The sequence below is a fragment of the Centrocercus urophasianus genome, unplaced genomic scaffold (assembly GCF_019232065.1).
Source record: "Centrocercus urophasianus isolate 14NV4802_14NV808 unplaced genomic scaffold, USGS_Curo_1.0 seq_16, whole genome shotgun sequence".
NCBI lineage: Eukaryota > Metazoa > Chordata > Aves > Galliformes > Phasianidae > Centrocercus > Centrocercus urophasianus.
In genome coordinates, this window is record NW_024884711.1 from 1,497,723 (window position 1) to 1,512,165 (window position 14,443).

General features: G+C 40.3%; 1 protein-coding gene across 1 annotated transcript in view; it reads left to right on the forward strand.

Moving 5' to 3' along the window:
- Positions 1-14,443, forward strand: part of BMPER (BMP binding endothelial regulator) — a 143,197-nt gene that overhangs the window by 68,796 nt on the left and 59,958 nt on the right. The window contains exons 7-10 of the mRNA XM_042817593.1: positions 3,750-3,849; positions 7,119-7,228; positions 7,851-7,991; positions 10,321-10,425. Of these exons, the coding sequence (XP_042673527.1) occupies positions 3,750-3,849; positions 7,119-7,228; positions 7,851-7,991; positions 10,321-10,425 (456 nt within the window). The remainder of the gene's footprint in view (positions 1-3,749; positions 3,850-7,118; positions 7,229-7,850; positions 7,992-10,320; positions 10,426-14,443) is intronic.

Here is a 14,443-nt window from a genome sequence, read left to right on the forward strand (position 1 = left end):
CCTCAAATACTGTGTGAAGATGAAGGCATCTGTCCCCAGTTATGATATCCTTTCACTTCTGTGTGTGAAGGCTACCTCCAAGACAAATCAAGGACTGTAGACCTGACCGTAAACCCAATTAGTTTATGAGGGTGTGATTTGAGGGGGCCTTTTGAAGATGTTTGCATAATGTTGCTGACTAGTTTTATTTATTTAATGGATGTTTGGAAGATAGGAGGATGTCTTTACTATCACACAATAATTAATACATCAGATGTAGCTTCCTGGTAACCAAGAATTATATACAAGCGACTATATTATCCAATTGATATAGGAGGTGTCACACCCCTTAACAATTATGGCATAATGAAATAGGAGTACTGGTATGTCTTCAACTTTTTTTTTTCTTCCCCAATTCCTGGCTCCATGCAGGACAACTTAAAAATTAAACTGTATGTCTGAGGGCGTTGTTCAATGTGATGGTCGCTGTTCTTGCTCTCATTATACAAGAAGACCAAGACTTCTGCAGATTAATGGCAGCAACTCTTCAGCCTTCAAGAGTTTTTTTGGGCAGACAGTTTTTTTTCTGCAGATATGTTTCCCTCCATCAGTCCTAGCACACAGGCTACATACACACCATACACGTGTGTGTGTGTGTGTGTGTGTGTGTGTGTGTAGACTGTCCCAAAACTACACCCTCTCTGTCATCACATGTCCCCACCAAAGTCTGACACAGCCTGGCTGTGTACATTTTGTCTCTGCTGAGTTTCTTGTGTCTCTGTTGAACAGCAAAGCATCATAGTCAAAGTCAGGGTTAGAAGTGGATGGAAAGACAGCTGAATAGCTCCATGATTCCTTTTTAGGAAAGACTAAGGCAGTTCTCTTTCTCAAAGAGGGGAATTTCATGGGAGAGTTAGAAAGTGCTGGTCCATCTTTGCCTCATTCCTGTGTCTGTGAGGAAGCTGCTGAGACACGATAGCCCATATTGCCCTCTAAGCCAGTTCCAGGGGTCCTCTTGCTTTGTTTTGCAGGTATGAGATGACAGCAGGGATTATAAAGTTTTTGTTTCTACTTTGAAGGTGACCCTCTGCACTCTAGACCTCAGATTTCTTATGAAATCCATTACCTCCAGAAGACTGTGGACTGCAGCAGTATCCTGATTAAGGCTTCATGTAACTATCACTCAAGAATTTATTTGCCTAGCTCTTGAATAGTATTTCTCATAGGAAGCAGATGTCACTTGTACTTTATTGGTCTGCACTGGCTTCCAATTCCGGTTTGATTTTACTGGCAGGTGTTGCTTCAGACCTGGAATATTCTGGCTGCCTGGGAGATGCTACACTCAACAGGGAAATGTGAGCTAAAAGCTGTGGATGTAATTGGGAGGTGAAGGAGGCAAGGTGTTAACTATGGAATTCTTATCCTGGTTTATGTTTTCTGGAGCCAATCTTTTTGCTCTCAGGATTTATTTTTCCCTTGCATTTTTTAATGAACTTTTGTTATACTGTGTTTTCTGTACCATTCTATTTCATGCCGTATAAGGAACTGGCAACGTTAGGTAATCCTGCTTTGTGAACTAGCACTCTGAATTTTTTACTTTGTGAATATTGATTACTAAAGCTAAATACTTTTAAGGGCAATTAGGGTTAGTCTTACTTGGTTCTTCTTGAATATATACCCTCTGATGGTTTTTAAACTTAGAAGAGCATACCTGAGGCAGCAATGAGCTAGAAAGTTGTTTCACTGTCAAAATTCTAGCAGCATTGCAATTGGAATTGAGTGTAACAGTGAGGTAAGAAGAGAGATGAAACTGGACTTAGACAAAAGTTCTGTGCAGAGGAGGCACTGGTTCAATTATCACTGCTGGTGTAAAAGGGAGCTGCTGGTGTAAAAGGGAGCTGTAAACAAAAGACAGAAATGAAGAAATAGTTCCTATTTTTCACTCACTAGTTATCCTGGGCATTTTGTATATATTTCTTAAAAAGTCTATGCTACAGACTGTAAGGCAATGCCTCAGTGTTTTGTAGGGCTGAGCTTTGATTCCATCTGTCAGGGAAGCAAGACTCTAGAACATTTCTGTAGAGGCATGGGATATGTGACTATTAGATACAGAAGCAGAGTTGCAAGAAAAGATCTGCAATCAACTTATTCTGGAGCACTGCTTTATCTTCTGTGGTTGTGTTCCTGATCCTGGTACCTGACTGCGGCCTCCTTTGCAATTCCAATAACTCAATTGCAATTGAGTTATCACCAGAGTCTGAACTTTGTCTTCTCTTAGCCTTTTTCCCTGAGCAGAATGACCGGAGAGACCTTCTTTGATATTTATTCTCTCATCCTGCACCTGTGTCTCTCCTCACAGAGCTATTCCCAGAGCATCGTAACTTCAGTGAAGAATTCATTTCATTTTGTCAAGTTTCTGGTCTGACCCTTAATTTAGAGCAGTCATTTCAGTCTACAATAACCTCTGTGTTTCTGCATGCAGCAGTGAATGAATTATGAGCAGCCCTTAGCCATGTGCATTCAGGATGCTTTGGTAGCCCCACGGGACAGGTAGACTCCAGTGCCTGAAAACTTATTACAGAATGGGGGTACAGTCAGCATGTTGTGTAATAGTGCATATGTGGATTTACCCGTATGTAAAAGCTTTTATGTGATTCACTGAGGCCATTAGGAGTGCAATGGCATATCATTTCAGGCACAGAGCTCTTCAAAATGAACAGGTTTTTCCATCTTTCCCTAGGGAGCTTCAAGATGCATCCAGCATGTGTGTGGGAGGAGACTGTTCATAAGCTTTCCGTCTCAGCATCCAGGAACACAAAGCTTATTGTTAGGATAAGTGCAGCTCTGAGTGATAAATGAGGCAGGGTGGCTAGATGAAAAAGACTGCCTTCTCTTGCTGAGGCAAATGCGAGCTGATTTTTGAAGTGTAATAACCTGGACATCTCTTACAAGCATTTGAAGCACATTTTGATGGAGTCCTGAGTTGAATGCTTGGAGAATACCGTGTGGTGAAGTACTGACACAGCAGAATGACAACAAAGATCTCTTCTGATTAACTGCAGTTAATCTTATAGAAATATCTGTGCTTTTCTCTTTGCTGTTCTTTCTGTCTCTCTTTTCCCTGATATTTATGGGCTCATGAAGATGTATCTAGCGCAGGTTATTTATTTAATTTTTTGCCACATTCATTCTGAAAATTTCACACGCTCTTTTGATTTTTCAGTCCTCCGAAGGAAACAGGCTGCCTGGGTTTGCGTGGTTGGATTGAGTGGCTAACAAAAATGTGCTTTCTTAAATTATTTTGGCTTATTTGACTTCTGAAATCAGGGATGTAGCAGAAGAACACCTGTTCTCATCCAGCTTCAATACTTAATCCCCATTCCAGACAAGCCTATAAGGGTGTGGCACAGGAGGGGAGAAATAAAACTTGCTCAATAACTTTGTTGAGCATCCAGAAAGGTTAATGGATGGTGGTTTTATTCTTTGTTTTGCTTTTTCACTTCCAAAGCAAGAAATAAAGACACTATTTTATTTTTTTTTTCAACATTGAGAGAATGAAAAAATCCAAGGTCACTGCAAATGATGCAGGAAGTGCTAACGGACAGTTGTACACATTCCACGCGTGTGTGATGCAAGAAGAAATTTCTTTTGGCAAAAACTGCTTTGGCTAAAGCTTTTAACAGTCTGTGTTAAGAGTCTGTGTGGGTGTGTCTACTTGACGTGTCAGCCTGACATTTTGCTTTATCCTAAATGAGCCTATTTTCCTTCAGGGTGGCAGGACCCAGTGCATCCAAGAAGTTTGCCCCATTCTCTCGTGTCCCCAGCACCTCAGTCACGTTCCTGCAGGACAGTGTTGCCCCAAATGCGTAGGTGAGTGTTTACGTTCCTGGGAATTTCGTAATTTATGTAATTTGTAAGATGGTATGTTGGTAATACTGCTAAATCTTAATATTGGTAAATTCTGAAAGGTGGAAGAAACAGAGTTGCTTTAATATACAGGCTTCAGTATGTATTCAGGGTCAGCATGTGCAGTTGTGATGGATGGCACTCAGCAAGCAGCTGCAGGAGAGCATTTGAGTATATGCCAGTTGGCTTGCATAGAGAGACAGATATAGAGATGTTTCCCACCTTCATTACATGTGTTTTGTGAAGGAGGTTGAGGCGAAAGGAAAGGTTTCATTGGAATGCACCACAAAAGGAAAGGCCTCTCCCTCTCAGATTTTTGGTTAAGTGTGCATTTGCATTCTTGGCTTTGCGGAAATGCAGGTCAAAGAAAACTTCTGGGCTGAAATTGCATTCTTAGAAGTTGTTGTCAGTGAGGCCAGAACTCAAGAATTTGCCTTATTGTTGCCTTCTTAAGGTGGAATCGCAGTTTCAGCCAGGAATGTTTTCCCAACACATTTCAAAGGGGTAAGTCAGAAACCTCTGAGAAGGTTCAAGTTCTTCTAAGCCAGGCCAAGAAGTGCATGAGAGCCCTTATTTGCTTGTGCCATTTCATCTGATTAGCAGGTTAACGTTCCTCAGCACGTGACCCTCTATTTCATAGGCACAGTTCATAAACAAGGATCTTACCACATAAATTAGGTTTAATTTGGTCTATGAGATTATGAGTAAGTTTTTGCAAATTTTCAGGACTGCTAATCACCAGTTCTTCAACAGAAACTCCTTGACATTTTGTCCAAACACTTACTACTGTTTCTGGTCTGTTTCTAGGGTTGGAATAAGAGCACAGAGTACTAGCCTAGAGAGCAGTGAGCTATAGGAAGTTCCAGTTTCTCAGAATAATTAACATTTTTGACTACTTGAAATAAGCCTGAATTTGCTTATTTATTTACTAGTTGAGAAATGCTATAAATAAATACCTGCCCAGAACATTTAACCACAGCACCAGAGAGAAAAAGAGTAAGGAGTGAAATAGAGAGAAAAACAGTTCAAATAGTGAGCTTCTGAACTGCTTTTTTGGCCGAGGACATTTTTTCCTTCTGCAAACTCCCCTTGTCCTCTCCACCTCCTGTTTTTCCCAACAGAATCTTCCCCTCTCTGATCTGAGTGTTCAAAAGCCAACTTTGATATTCGACTGTTTTGTAGGGATTTTTGCACAGATTCTTCTTTGCTTTTGTTCACTTAGAAATGTCTGTGAGTTTGCCAGTAAGAGTGACTTCAATTTTGTGCAGTTATCACATTAAGGTATGTCGGATACCTGTGAATAGGTAATGTCTACTCACAGTGAAATGTTGAAAGTTCTGGAGCCAAGAGATGCATAGCAAAGGGCAAAGCAGTAGGAAAAAAAAATATGTTTTCAGGGATGGCAAGGCATGGTTTTTAAAGAATTGTGTGCAAGACCTCCCTGCAATTGGATTTCTGATACTCGGCATAAATATGTTAGAAGAATGCAGTTGACTCCACTGAGACTTGAATTATTAGTTTAACTAGTGGTTATGAGCCAGCAAAGCTGACCGACCATTAAGCCAATATCTCCATCACCACATCTTTTTAGGGGATAAGTCCTTTGTCATTGTTTTTTTTACCAACTGTTTGAACTGGGTTGACCACCCAGAATTGTGTTGGGTGGTTTGCAAGGCATGGCAAGACAGCGTGAGAGAGAGCTTGACTTCTGCTCACTTGCTGATGTAAGTTATGAGATGGAAGTCCTGGCCCCACATAGAGATTCAGATGTGTTGTTACAGATGGGGGTATGTCTTGGCTTCGCCTGTAAGTGGTGCATGGATGTGGAACAGTTCCTTTTAGGGCTACTGAGCATCCTCAACTGATTTCATATGTTTATGAACATATGAGAAATTAAGCCTTTGCTGAAGTATGCATATTTGGTAAAAGGGAAGTTGGTTTTGCAAGCACAGATTAGCCCGAGGTACTTAACTTACAAGACAGATGCATTGAAATTGTGTCTAACTGAACAACAGCAATTATTTCTTAGCTTTTGAAAAAATAGTTATTTACATATAAATATTTGTGAAAGCTTAAGGCTAATCCAATGGATTCTGCTGTGTGCTTACCCTTCTGTTCACTTCTTTTCTTGGAGGAAACTGGAAGCTTTTTCTTTTAAGCTGCTCTGCTTTTATCAAGGCTTATTGGAAAAGGAAGGGATTACAAATTGGAACACAGGGACAAACTTCAGCTATCCCAGCTGCCAAGATTCGGCAGTTCAGGAGCTAAACTATTGGGCTGGTACTTAGTGACTTGTATTTACTTATAGTGCCCACTTACAACCTTGGAACTGATGCCTGTTTAACATCAGACCTCAGAAATGATAAGCTGGGAGACTGGCAACCACTTCTAAGAGAACTTACTAGTTAGCTGCCACCAAAAGTAAACAGTAAAGATATCCTAAACCAGAAAGATAAGTGTAGTGATTTCAGAATGTTTTTGTAAAGACCCCATGGTTATCTTTCATGTTGGTCACGTGTTCCAAGTTTGATCTTGAAGTGTTTGTAGATTTGCAGGACTTCAGGAAGCATTTGCTATTGATGCTGTCTTCCTTGTACAGCGCTCTAAGCAGCGCCTTGCTTTTGTACAACCTTTTTTTTTTTTTTTTTTTAGTGTGTTCTGGAAAGTATTTTTTGTTGTTTCATTCTTGTAAACTATGCAGATGCCTGTATTTCTTGCAACAATGTCTAAACACTGTGCACCAGGCTATTTTAGTAAGACTGGGCAACACATGATTTTTTTGCATCAGTGTCACTGGATTGGTTTAGTTTGGCTGCCGTGAACCACTGAGGCAGATAGGCTAAAACCAGTTTAGTCTGTTTTATTTGATAAGTTATTACATTAAGTTAAAGACTGTTTAAACTAGTTTAAATGTACAAACCTTAAGAGTTTGAGTGCTTACTTTTTATTCATGTAGCTGCACTATGCACTTTATGATGAAGAAAGATTTTTCCAATATAAACATGTCATAAATCATATTAATATTCCCTCCCACAGTAAAATTGTATAGATGAGTGTGCTAGAAGAACAGAGAACTGTTAAAAGTACATATTTTCTCACACCAAAATGGAAACACACAGCAAATGACATTGCAGATGGATTTGGTCTAGTGACAATAAGCCCTACTATTTTTGTTGTCAGTGTGGCATCTCTTCAACCACATTCTGTTTCTATTATTGTTTATTTATATTCAGGACAGAGGAAAGTGTTTGACCTCCCATTTGGAAGCTGTCTCTTTCATAGCAATGTGTATGATAATGGATCCTCATTTATTTATGACAACTGTACAATGTGTACATGCAAGGTAAGCCCACAGTGCTTTGGTATTGCGTGCTGGTTGTCTGACTTGGCAATAGCTTGTAAGGCTGTGGAACTATAAGCCTTGATAGGGTTTTGCTTTGGCATCTTGTGTGGTCCTGGAGAGTCGGGTTTGAAGAGTTCTTGCAGTTGTGTAGGAAAGTTTAAAAAGCTACTGAGTGCCTCAGTTTAGACGTGATGCCTATCACCTGTGATGCGAAATAAAGTTAAATAGATTATATGACCTTCTTTGAGTTTGCATTGCACTGCAACAAGAGTTAACACACCACGTGGTGAGCTAACACACTGGTGCTAAAGGGAAGTGATTATCGTATGCAGTTGATCTAGCGTGACTGTGATTACATGTGCTTTTGCACCTATCCAGGGACAAAGTGTTGCCAGATCAGAGTCAACATTTTGCAGGTAAACAGAGTGCTTCACAGACCGTAAAAGATTCCATTAATCCAGTAAATTATTTTTGTTTTCTCTGAGCTGATCTATCCAAAGCAATTGAGCTCTAACTTGCTTGGATGCAACGTCTGAGCAAGCAGAAATGTTTTGATAAGGATGCATAGGAGCAGAAAGACCTAGGTGATGGTTTAATGATCTCCTGTTATCCTTTTACCCAGGATTCAACAGTGATATGTAAGAAGAGGTGCTTGCTTCCTGGAGAATGCAATAAAAACCAAGACCACTGCTGCAAGGAATGTGTCTCCTACATCGCTCCTGAAGAAATGAAAGTGTGCAAGTTTGGCAATAAGATATTCCAGGTACAATTTCAGGTGTGATTTAAGAATAGATGCTGAAACAACATAGGCTTACTGTAAGTTAATGTCGTGACTTGCCTTTTAGCAGAATTCTCACCATCATTTTAGATGACGGAACAGCTCAGAGGCGAAGCACAGCAAAATTTGCCAGCTGTTATTTTTTTTTTTTATCGGAGTCTCTGCAGATTTTGCTGATATGCAGAAATTAAGACTAGTTCCTCCTTGTTGTGATGTGCGTGTCTCTCCCAGCTTCTGTTTCAGGACAAGTAATGCATTTTTAGTATGAGTTTTTTATGTTCTGCTTTCCCAAGCAAATGCTGATATTTATGGATAAGATATTTTTGAGAGGTGTGTAGGCTTTATCGGCTGAGGCAGTCTCTTCCACAGCTGAGCAATAGGAGCTGTGCAAAGTTCATCTGGACTGAAAGTTACTCATTGAAATTTCACAGCTCTGTTGAGGACAGCACCTCTGACATCTCATATTGGGATAGCCGTATAATAACAGTTACCTACTGCGCTCTCACTCAGTGTTTTCAAATCACAGGGGATACTCTGCAAAACACTTCTCATGTCACTGAGACCCCGCATGTTTTTCCAAGTGGTGCAGTTTTTTTTAACACTGTGTCAGAAAAAGGTTTTGTCACCTTATGGGCCATCTGTGAATTAAGAGCCCCTTGAATCAGATCAAATGTTAAATCCCATGCGAATACTTCGTTTGCTCAGCCAGAATTGCTTCCCATTTTTTCCATCTTTTGTGTACATAGCTGAAGTGTTTATTCTGGAAATTACATGCGAACCTACTGTAGACTGAGACTATACTGGATCTGATTGGAACCTTCACACTGGTACTGTTGTGCTTCAGGAACAAGTGCCTGCTTCTTTGGCACCCAGATAAAACAGTCTGCTTCTCGTGAAGATTTATTATATTACTAAGCATTATATTGAATAAGAATCACAGAATTGTAGGGGTTGGAAGGGACCTCCAGAGATCATCGTGTCCAACCCCAATGCCAAAGCAGGTTCCCTACAGCAGGGAAAAAAATAGAGGCAGTACATCTATTTCTTGCCCTGTATAAGAAAAGATAGATCTGGTGTAGCTCAGTTGAAGTTAATGGCCTCACACTAGTAGAATGGGCAGAGGTTCACTGGGAGACTGGGCAGTCAGAACTTTCCCTCCTGTGCAAAAATGGCTGTGAAACAAAAATCATGGTAGCTGTGTTCAGTTAGTTGTGAAATATTCTGATACCGTAGCAGATGCTTGGAGAGTGGTCAATAGAAGTGCACCAGAATGCATGCTGCCTCAGAAACATGAGGCGATCTTAACATGGCGGGGGCATACAGGACAGTGGAGAGACAGCCTTTAGCTGTGTGTGTTGCACTAAGTTGGACTCCTTGGCACTTTGGATATCATCTGTTTTTCTCTCTGGTCAGGATGTCATGTTGAGGTGGGCACATAATTGTTCACAGCTGTTTGGTTGGACTGCCTGTTCTCTGTTCCTGTCAGGTCTATCCTCACCCTTTCTTCACAGAAGTCCAGCACACAGAAAACATGCACATTTTGGCTCTAAGCAGCCTAGCACAAGACTGTAAGTGGGTGAGACAGAATGTTTTAGGAACCACACTTGGCAAATGAAGCACTATGGAGAAATGAGCCAGGGCAATTCCACATACAGTCTTTCCCAAGTAAGTGAGGATAAGACCATATTTTGCTCTGCACCTAATACTTCAAGAGCTGTAGACTCTTACCTGCTATGCATTTGAGGAGTTCAGTCCTGTATCTCTTCTAAACATTTTCAGATGTTTAGCAGATCAAGTGTCTATGAAAGTGCTGTAAGTAATCTAAATTAGAATTCATTATTCAACCATTCCTGCCTTAAGCCAAACTGCTGCATCTGGGAATAAATTCACTATATGCTGACATCTTAATCAAATACTTTCAAGTGCAACAACTTAAAGACATCACTCAACCAAACGAATCAGGTTTTTTCTAATTATGTCAGCTTAAATGAAAATCTGTGGGAGGTGTGATCGTATCTTAGATTCATACTGAAGAGAAAACAATGCAGATGATCAGGACACTGATGGAAAGAGCCAGTGTGATTTGGTTAGGTTTGGAAAAATAAATGCTGGATCTGGAGGGCTGAAGGGAAGAACACCCCTCTGAATTTGATCTTTGTCTTTAATATAACTGGATGTGGACCTTAAAATAATATAGACAAAACAATGACATAATGCCAACAGGGAAAGTTATCCCTTCTTGTGCAACGATACATTGCTGAAATATCTTCCTGTTGCCACCCCAACTGATACTAGATCATGTTCCCTCTTGCAGGATGGAGAGATGTGGTCCTCTGTGAACTGCACCATCTGTGCTTGTGTGAAAGGCAAGACAGTGTGTCGCAAGAAGCAGTGCATTCCAGTCAGCAGCTGTCCTCAAGTGAGTTTTTTAAAAGAGCGTGGCTTTCTTCTCTGCTTTTCACCACCATTATGTTTTTCAGTGCTTCTTGGAAGTGTATGCATAGCACTGGGGCACATAGATTGGAAAGTAGAGATTTTATGGCATATTAATTTAGGCTGGTGCTTTCCAAGTGTGCTATTGCTACTCTGAATAAGAGCTTCTCGCCTCTGTCTTTGCTCTGCAGACTGTGTTCCTTTTCTCCTCCTTACTTTGTCTCAAGCACCTGGAATACAACATCTCTTTCATTTATAATATGTGGCTTTGTAGAGTGGTGAGATGACTATGTAGGCATACATTTAGCTTGCAGATGTTAAGCACCAAAAGCTTGTACTTCCTTTTCTTAGCGCATATGAGGCTTGAAACTTGGTTAGACAGGCAAATTAAATGAAATAAAAAAATTTTCAATCAAACTATGCCACTTTGTCTGAAGTTTCAGCCTGAAAAAAAATTATTTGAATGTCTGAAGTGAACCCAGAGTGTGGTGCAATTGTGCCTTACTTAACTGCCTCAAAAGTTAGCGTATGAAACCTTGAGGTAAAATCAGCTTTTGTTTCTTGGATTTCTGTCACTGACAAATTACTTTGTTTTAATGGCCCAAGCTTTCAGAAGAGGGAGCTCTAAATAGCACCTCATGTAAGGTCAGATCTTTGAACAGAGCTGCAGAAGTGAGAGCCAAGTGGTTAGCATTATACCTTCTCAGTGTTTCCCTCTCTGTCCTGGAAGCCAGTCGGGAAAATATGAGTCACAGACACCTAGGTATAAAATTTTAAATGACAAACTTTAGTTTGTAAAATTTTATATGCGTGAACTTTTGACAGCCAGAAGCTGTGGTAGAATAAAATGCCTGTACCACAGTGCTCCTGTTTCTGCTGTGCCAGTGGTCTGCAGGAGTGATGTCTGTATCCTCAGAAGAGCGGACAGTCTTTTCCTGTCACTCTGGTGCTCGCTGCACAGGGTAGTTTTGTTAATAGGTTCATATGAGATACTGCACACAGGAAATAGGAAAAAAAGGAGCTCTTCTGGGAGCCAGATGAGGCCCATGGTGATCAGGCTTCCTTGCTTTTCACAGCATAAGCAGGAGGTGAGAGCTTGGACCCTTCCGGTCTCCTCAAATTCTTTGTTGTTGACCCTGGCACATACTACATCTCATTTATATTTTCCCCATGCAAGATGCATTGCAAACATTCAAGATGTTTCTGAGATCAAATAACTAGTTTGACATAATAGAATTCTTAAGTGAAATAAACCACTTCAGCACTACCCTATATGAATTATGGCATTGAGATAATCAACTAAAGTGGCTTCTGTGAATGAATTCACTGTTCATGGACAAGTTAGTGAAAACAGTACTGGGTAAAAATTCATCATCTGCAGTCCTGTGGGACCATAACTGACTGATGTACAAACTGACTGGTGTACCAACCAGCTGATACAGGAACTGTTCCAAGGTTAATGCAAACCCCTTAACTGCACTAAACCTCTGAGCTGATTCTTCAGACAGGGCTCAGCTCCTCAGGGCTAAAAGATCAGATTATGTTATCCTGAAGAGCCCTTCCCTCTAGCAGCCAACCAGTCGCCCTGTTTCTGTTCTTAAAATGGAACCCACACCAAGCTGCATGTGAAACCACCCTCCTCCACAGATACGAGCTATATTTCTGCTCTTTCCATCTAAATTGGAAAGACAAGCAAGAGAAGGAATGTAAACTCCAGAGAGATTTATTTTCCTATTCCAAATGGATACCACCTCAAGTAATTTTAAGGCAAATAATGTATGCTAATGGATGTAAATCTTTCACTTTTCATCTGTACTACACTCTTTGATGAGATATACTGTCAGAAATCTATAAACATTAATTAAACACACCATATTATTCAAGATAAAGATATTTTAGTGATTCTGATACTGAAAGCATGGATATCACGAATAGGGTTATGCTGCTGTCTCTGAAAATTGTAGGGGAATGAACTCCATTTTTTTGTTCTCTCATACCAATATTTCTGGTAGTAACAGCCTCTATTGGCTGTTGAAGAAGGCTGCTGTGGAGTAAAATGCTGTTTGCTTGCCCCTTAGGGTGTCAGTGTACATACAGTTATCTCATTAATATTGCATTAGGATACACACAACTGAGTGTGAAAGGATTGAGGATTCACAAAGCAGCTTATGACATTGTTTCTTGACTTAAATGTTTTTTGTTTCTTTATTCCATTGTTTTTGTGATGGAGTATTATTTAATTTATCAACATAGATTTTAGTCAGTTATTTCCTGAAAGGGTGAGTTTCAAAGTGACATTTCAGCAGAAGTTTCTAGTACTGTGCCATCATTTGTATTATTCATTCTATTGGTGGCAGGCTGCCATATTTGAAGGGATTGTTACTGCCTTTTCTTCATAGAGCTAGGCACGTTTTTTCATTCCTTTTATTTTTCTCTTTTTGAAATGTTTAATTCTGTATCAGTAATTACAGGAAGCTTTTTTCTTAGCTTCTTTTATCTGCAGCAGGGGCAGTGTATCTCTTGCAAATTCAATTGCTCCTGTCATAGCTATAGTAAAATCAGTCCTCCTTGGGCTTCTAGTGAGCCCTGTTAAGTTGTGGTTCCTGTTTCTGGCTTTCTGGCAGTTGGTTTTACGTTGATATTTCCTCTCAGTTACCTCAGCCTGCAAGGTGTGGTGCATGCTAGACCCCATTCAACACTGTTAAGCATGTGTACAGTCTTACTGAAGGTCCTCCATGTCTGCTTAAACACGTGCTTAAACGCCATGCAGAAATGGAGTAATCTCAACACTTGGCAAGACTGAATTTCAGACATCCATTAGACCTTTTCTTACCTAATTTGTTATTCACTTGCCTTAGCCCTGCTCCAGCCTCCTGCTTTCCTTTTGCCGTCTTCCTTCTATTATCCATGATTATCTATTTCCTCCTTGCCTCTTTTCCTTATGCCTTTGCATTCCTCACTAATAATGCCTGCTTGTGGAAATGGTCACTGGTCATGGAGGTCTTTTTGTACTTATGGAGGAGAGGCTGTTGAATTTTACAGCACACAACCTTTCCTGATGTCTAGAGCTCAAAAGTTAATAGAATTAAATTCATGGCATGTGAAGATATTTTCAGAGTTTGATTTTGAGGGTAAATTTTGAACCCATGAACTTGAAGAGAGTTGAAAATTTATTCAGAACATGTTCTCCCATCTTTAACACAGACAGCATTTAATGTTATACACATCTGTTATTATTACAAACAAAAAGTTGCTGTTTTTACTCTGGTGCCAAATGAGGCACAAAAAAACAACAGCTGTTGCTATTGCACAACCAAACAACCCCCTCAATTAGTCCTGACTTAGAAAAAAACCCAAAACCTCAGACATAAAATTGAAAACCTCATAAAAAAGAAAAATCCCAGAAAACAAATAGACTCAAATGTGGTCTGCTTATAAATATTCATAGGGAAAAATGGGATCACATCACTTAGCCCACTCCTAAGGGAACCCTCAATGCTAACGAACTCTTGCAGCACATGTTAGCAATAACGGGTTTCCTTATTCTACAAGACAAAAACAGGATCTCAGGCCAACATGGTGGCTCAAGTAACCAGCCTCAGCAGGCTGCCTTGGAGATTCCAATTTCACTTGAATTTTTGCCACTTCCAGCTTGGCTGATGATTTCAACTCTTTTATTGAAACAGAGGTAAGGCTACGGTGTGCAGCGTGTGGTGTTCAGCTGCATGTCTTCCTTTTGTACAAATAAAAGCTGCCCAGCTCTGTACTTCTGTGCAGTTTTACTGGTTCTTTCTTAAAAGGTTTTTGTGCTAGCAGGTGTTTGATAGGTCTTCTCATTGCAGCCTGGTCTTCAGTAGTTTTCTTTGTTCTGGGACCTGGTGGCCACACAAATGTCTAAGCATTGCCCACACACCAGTGAAACTCAAATCCATTTCATTTCTCAACTCCAGAACATGCCTCAAATCCATTCTTTCCATGTGCAGTTGCACATTCAAGAACAAGCT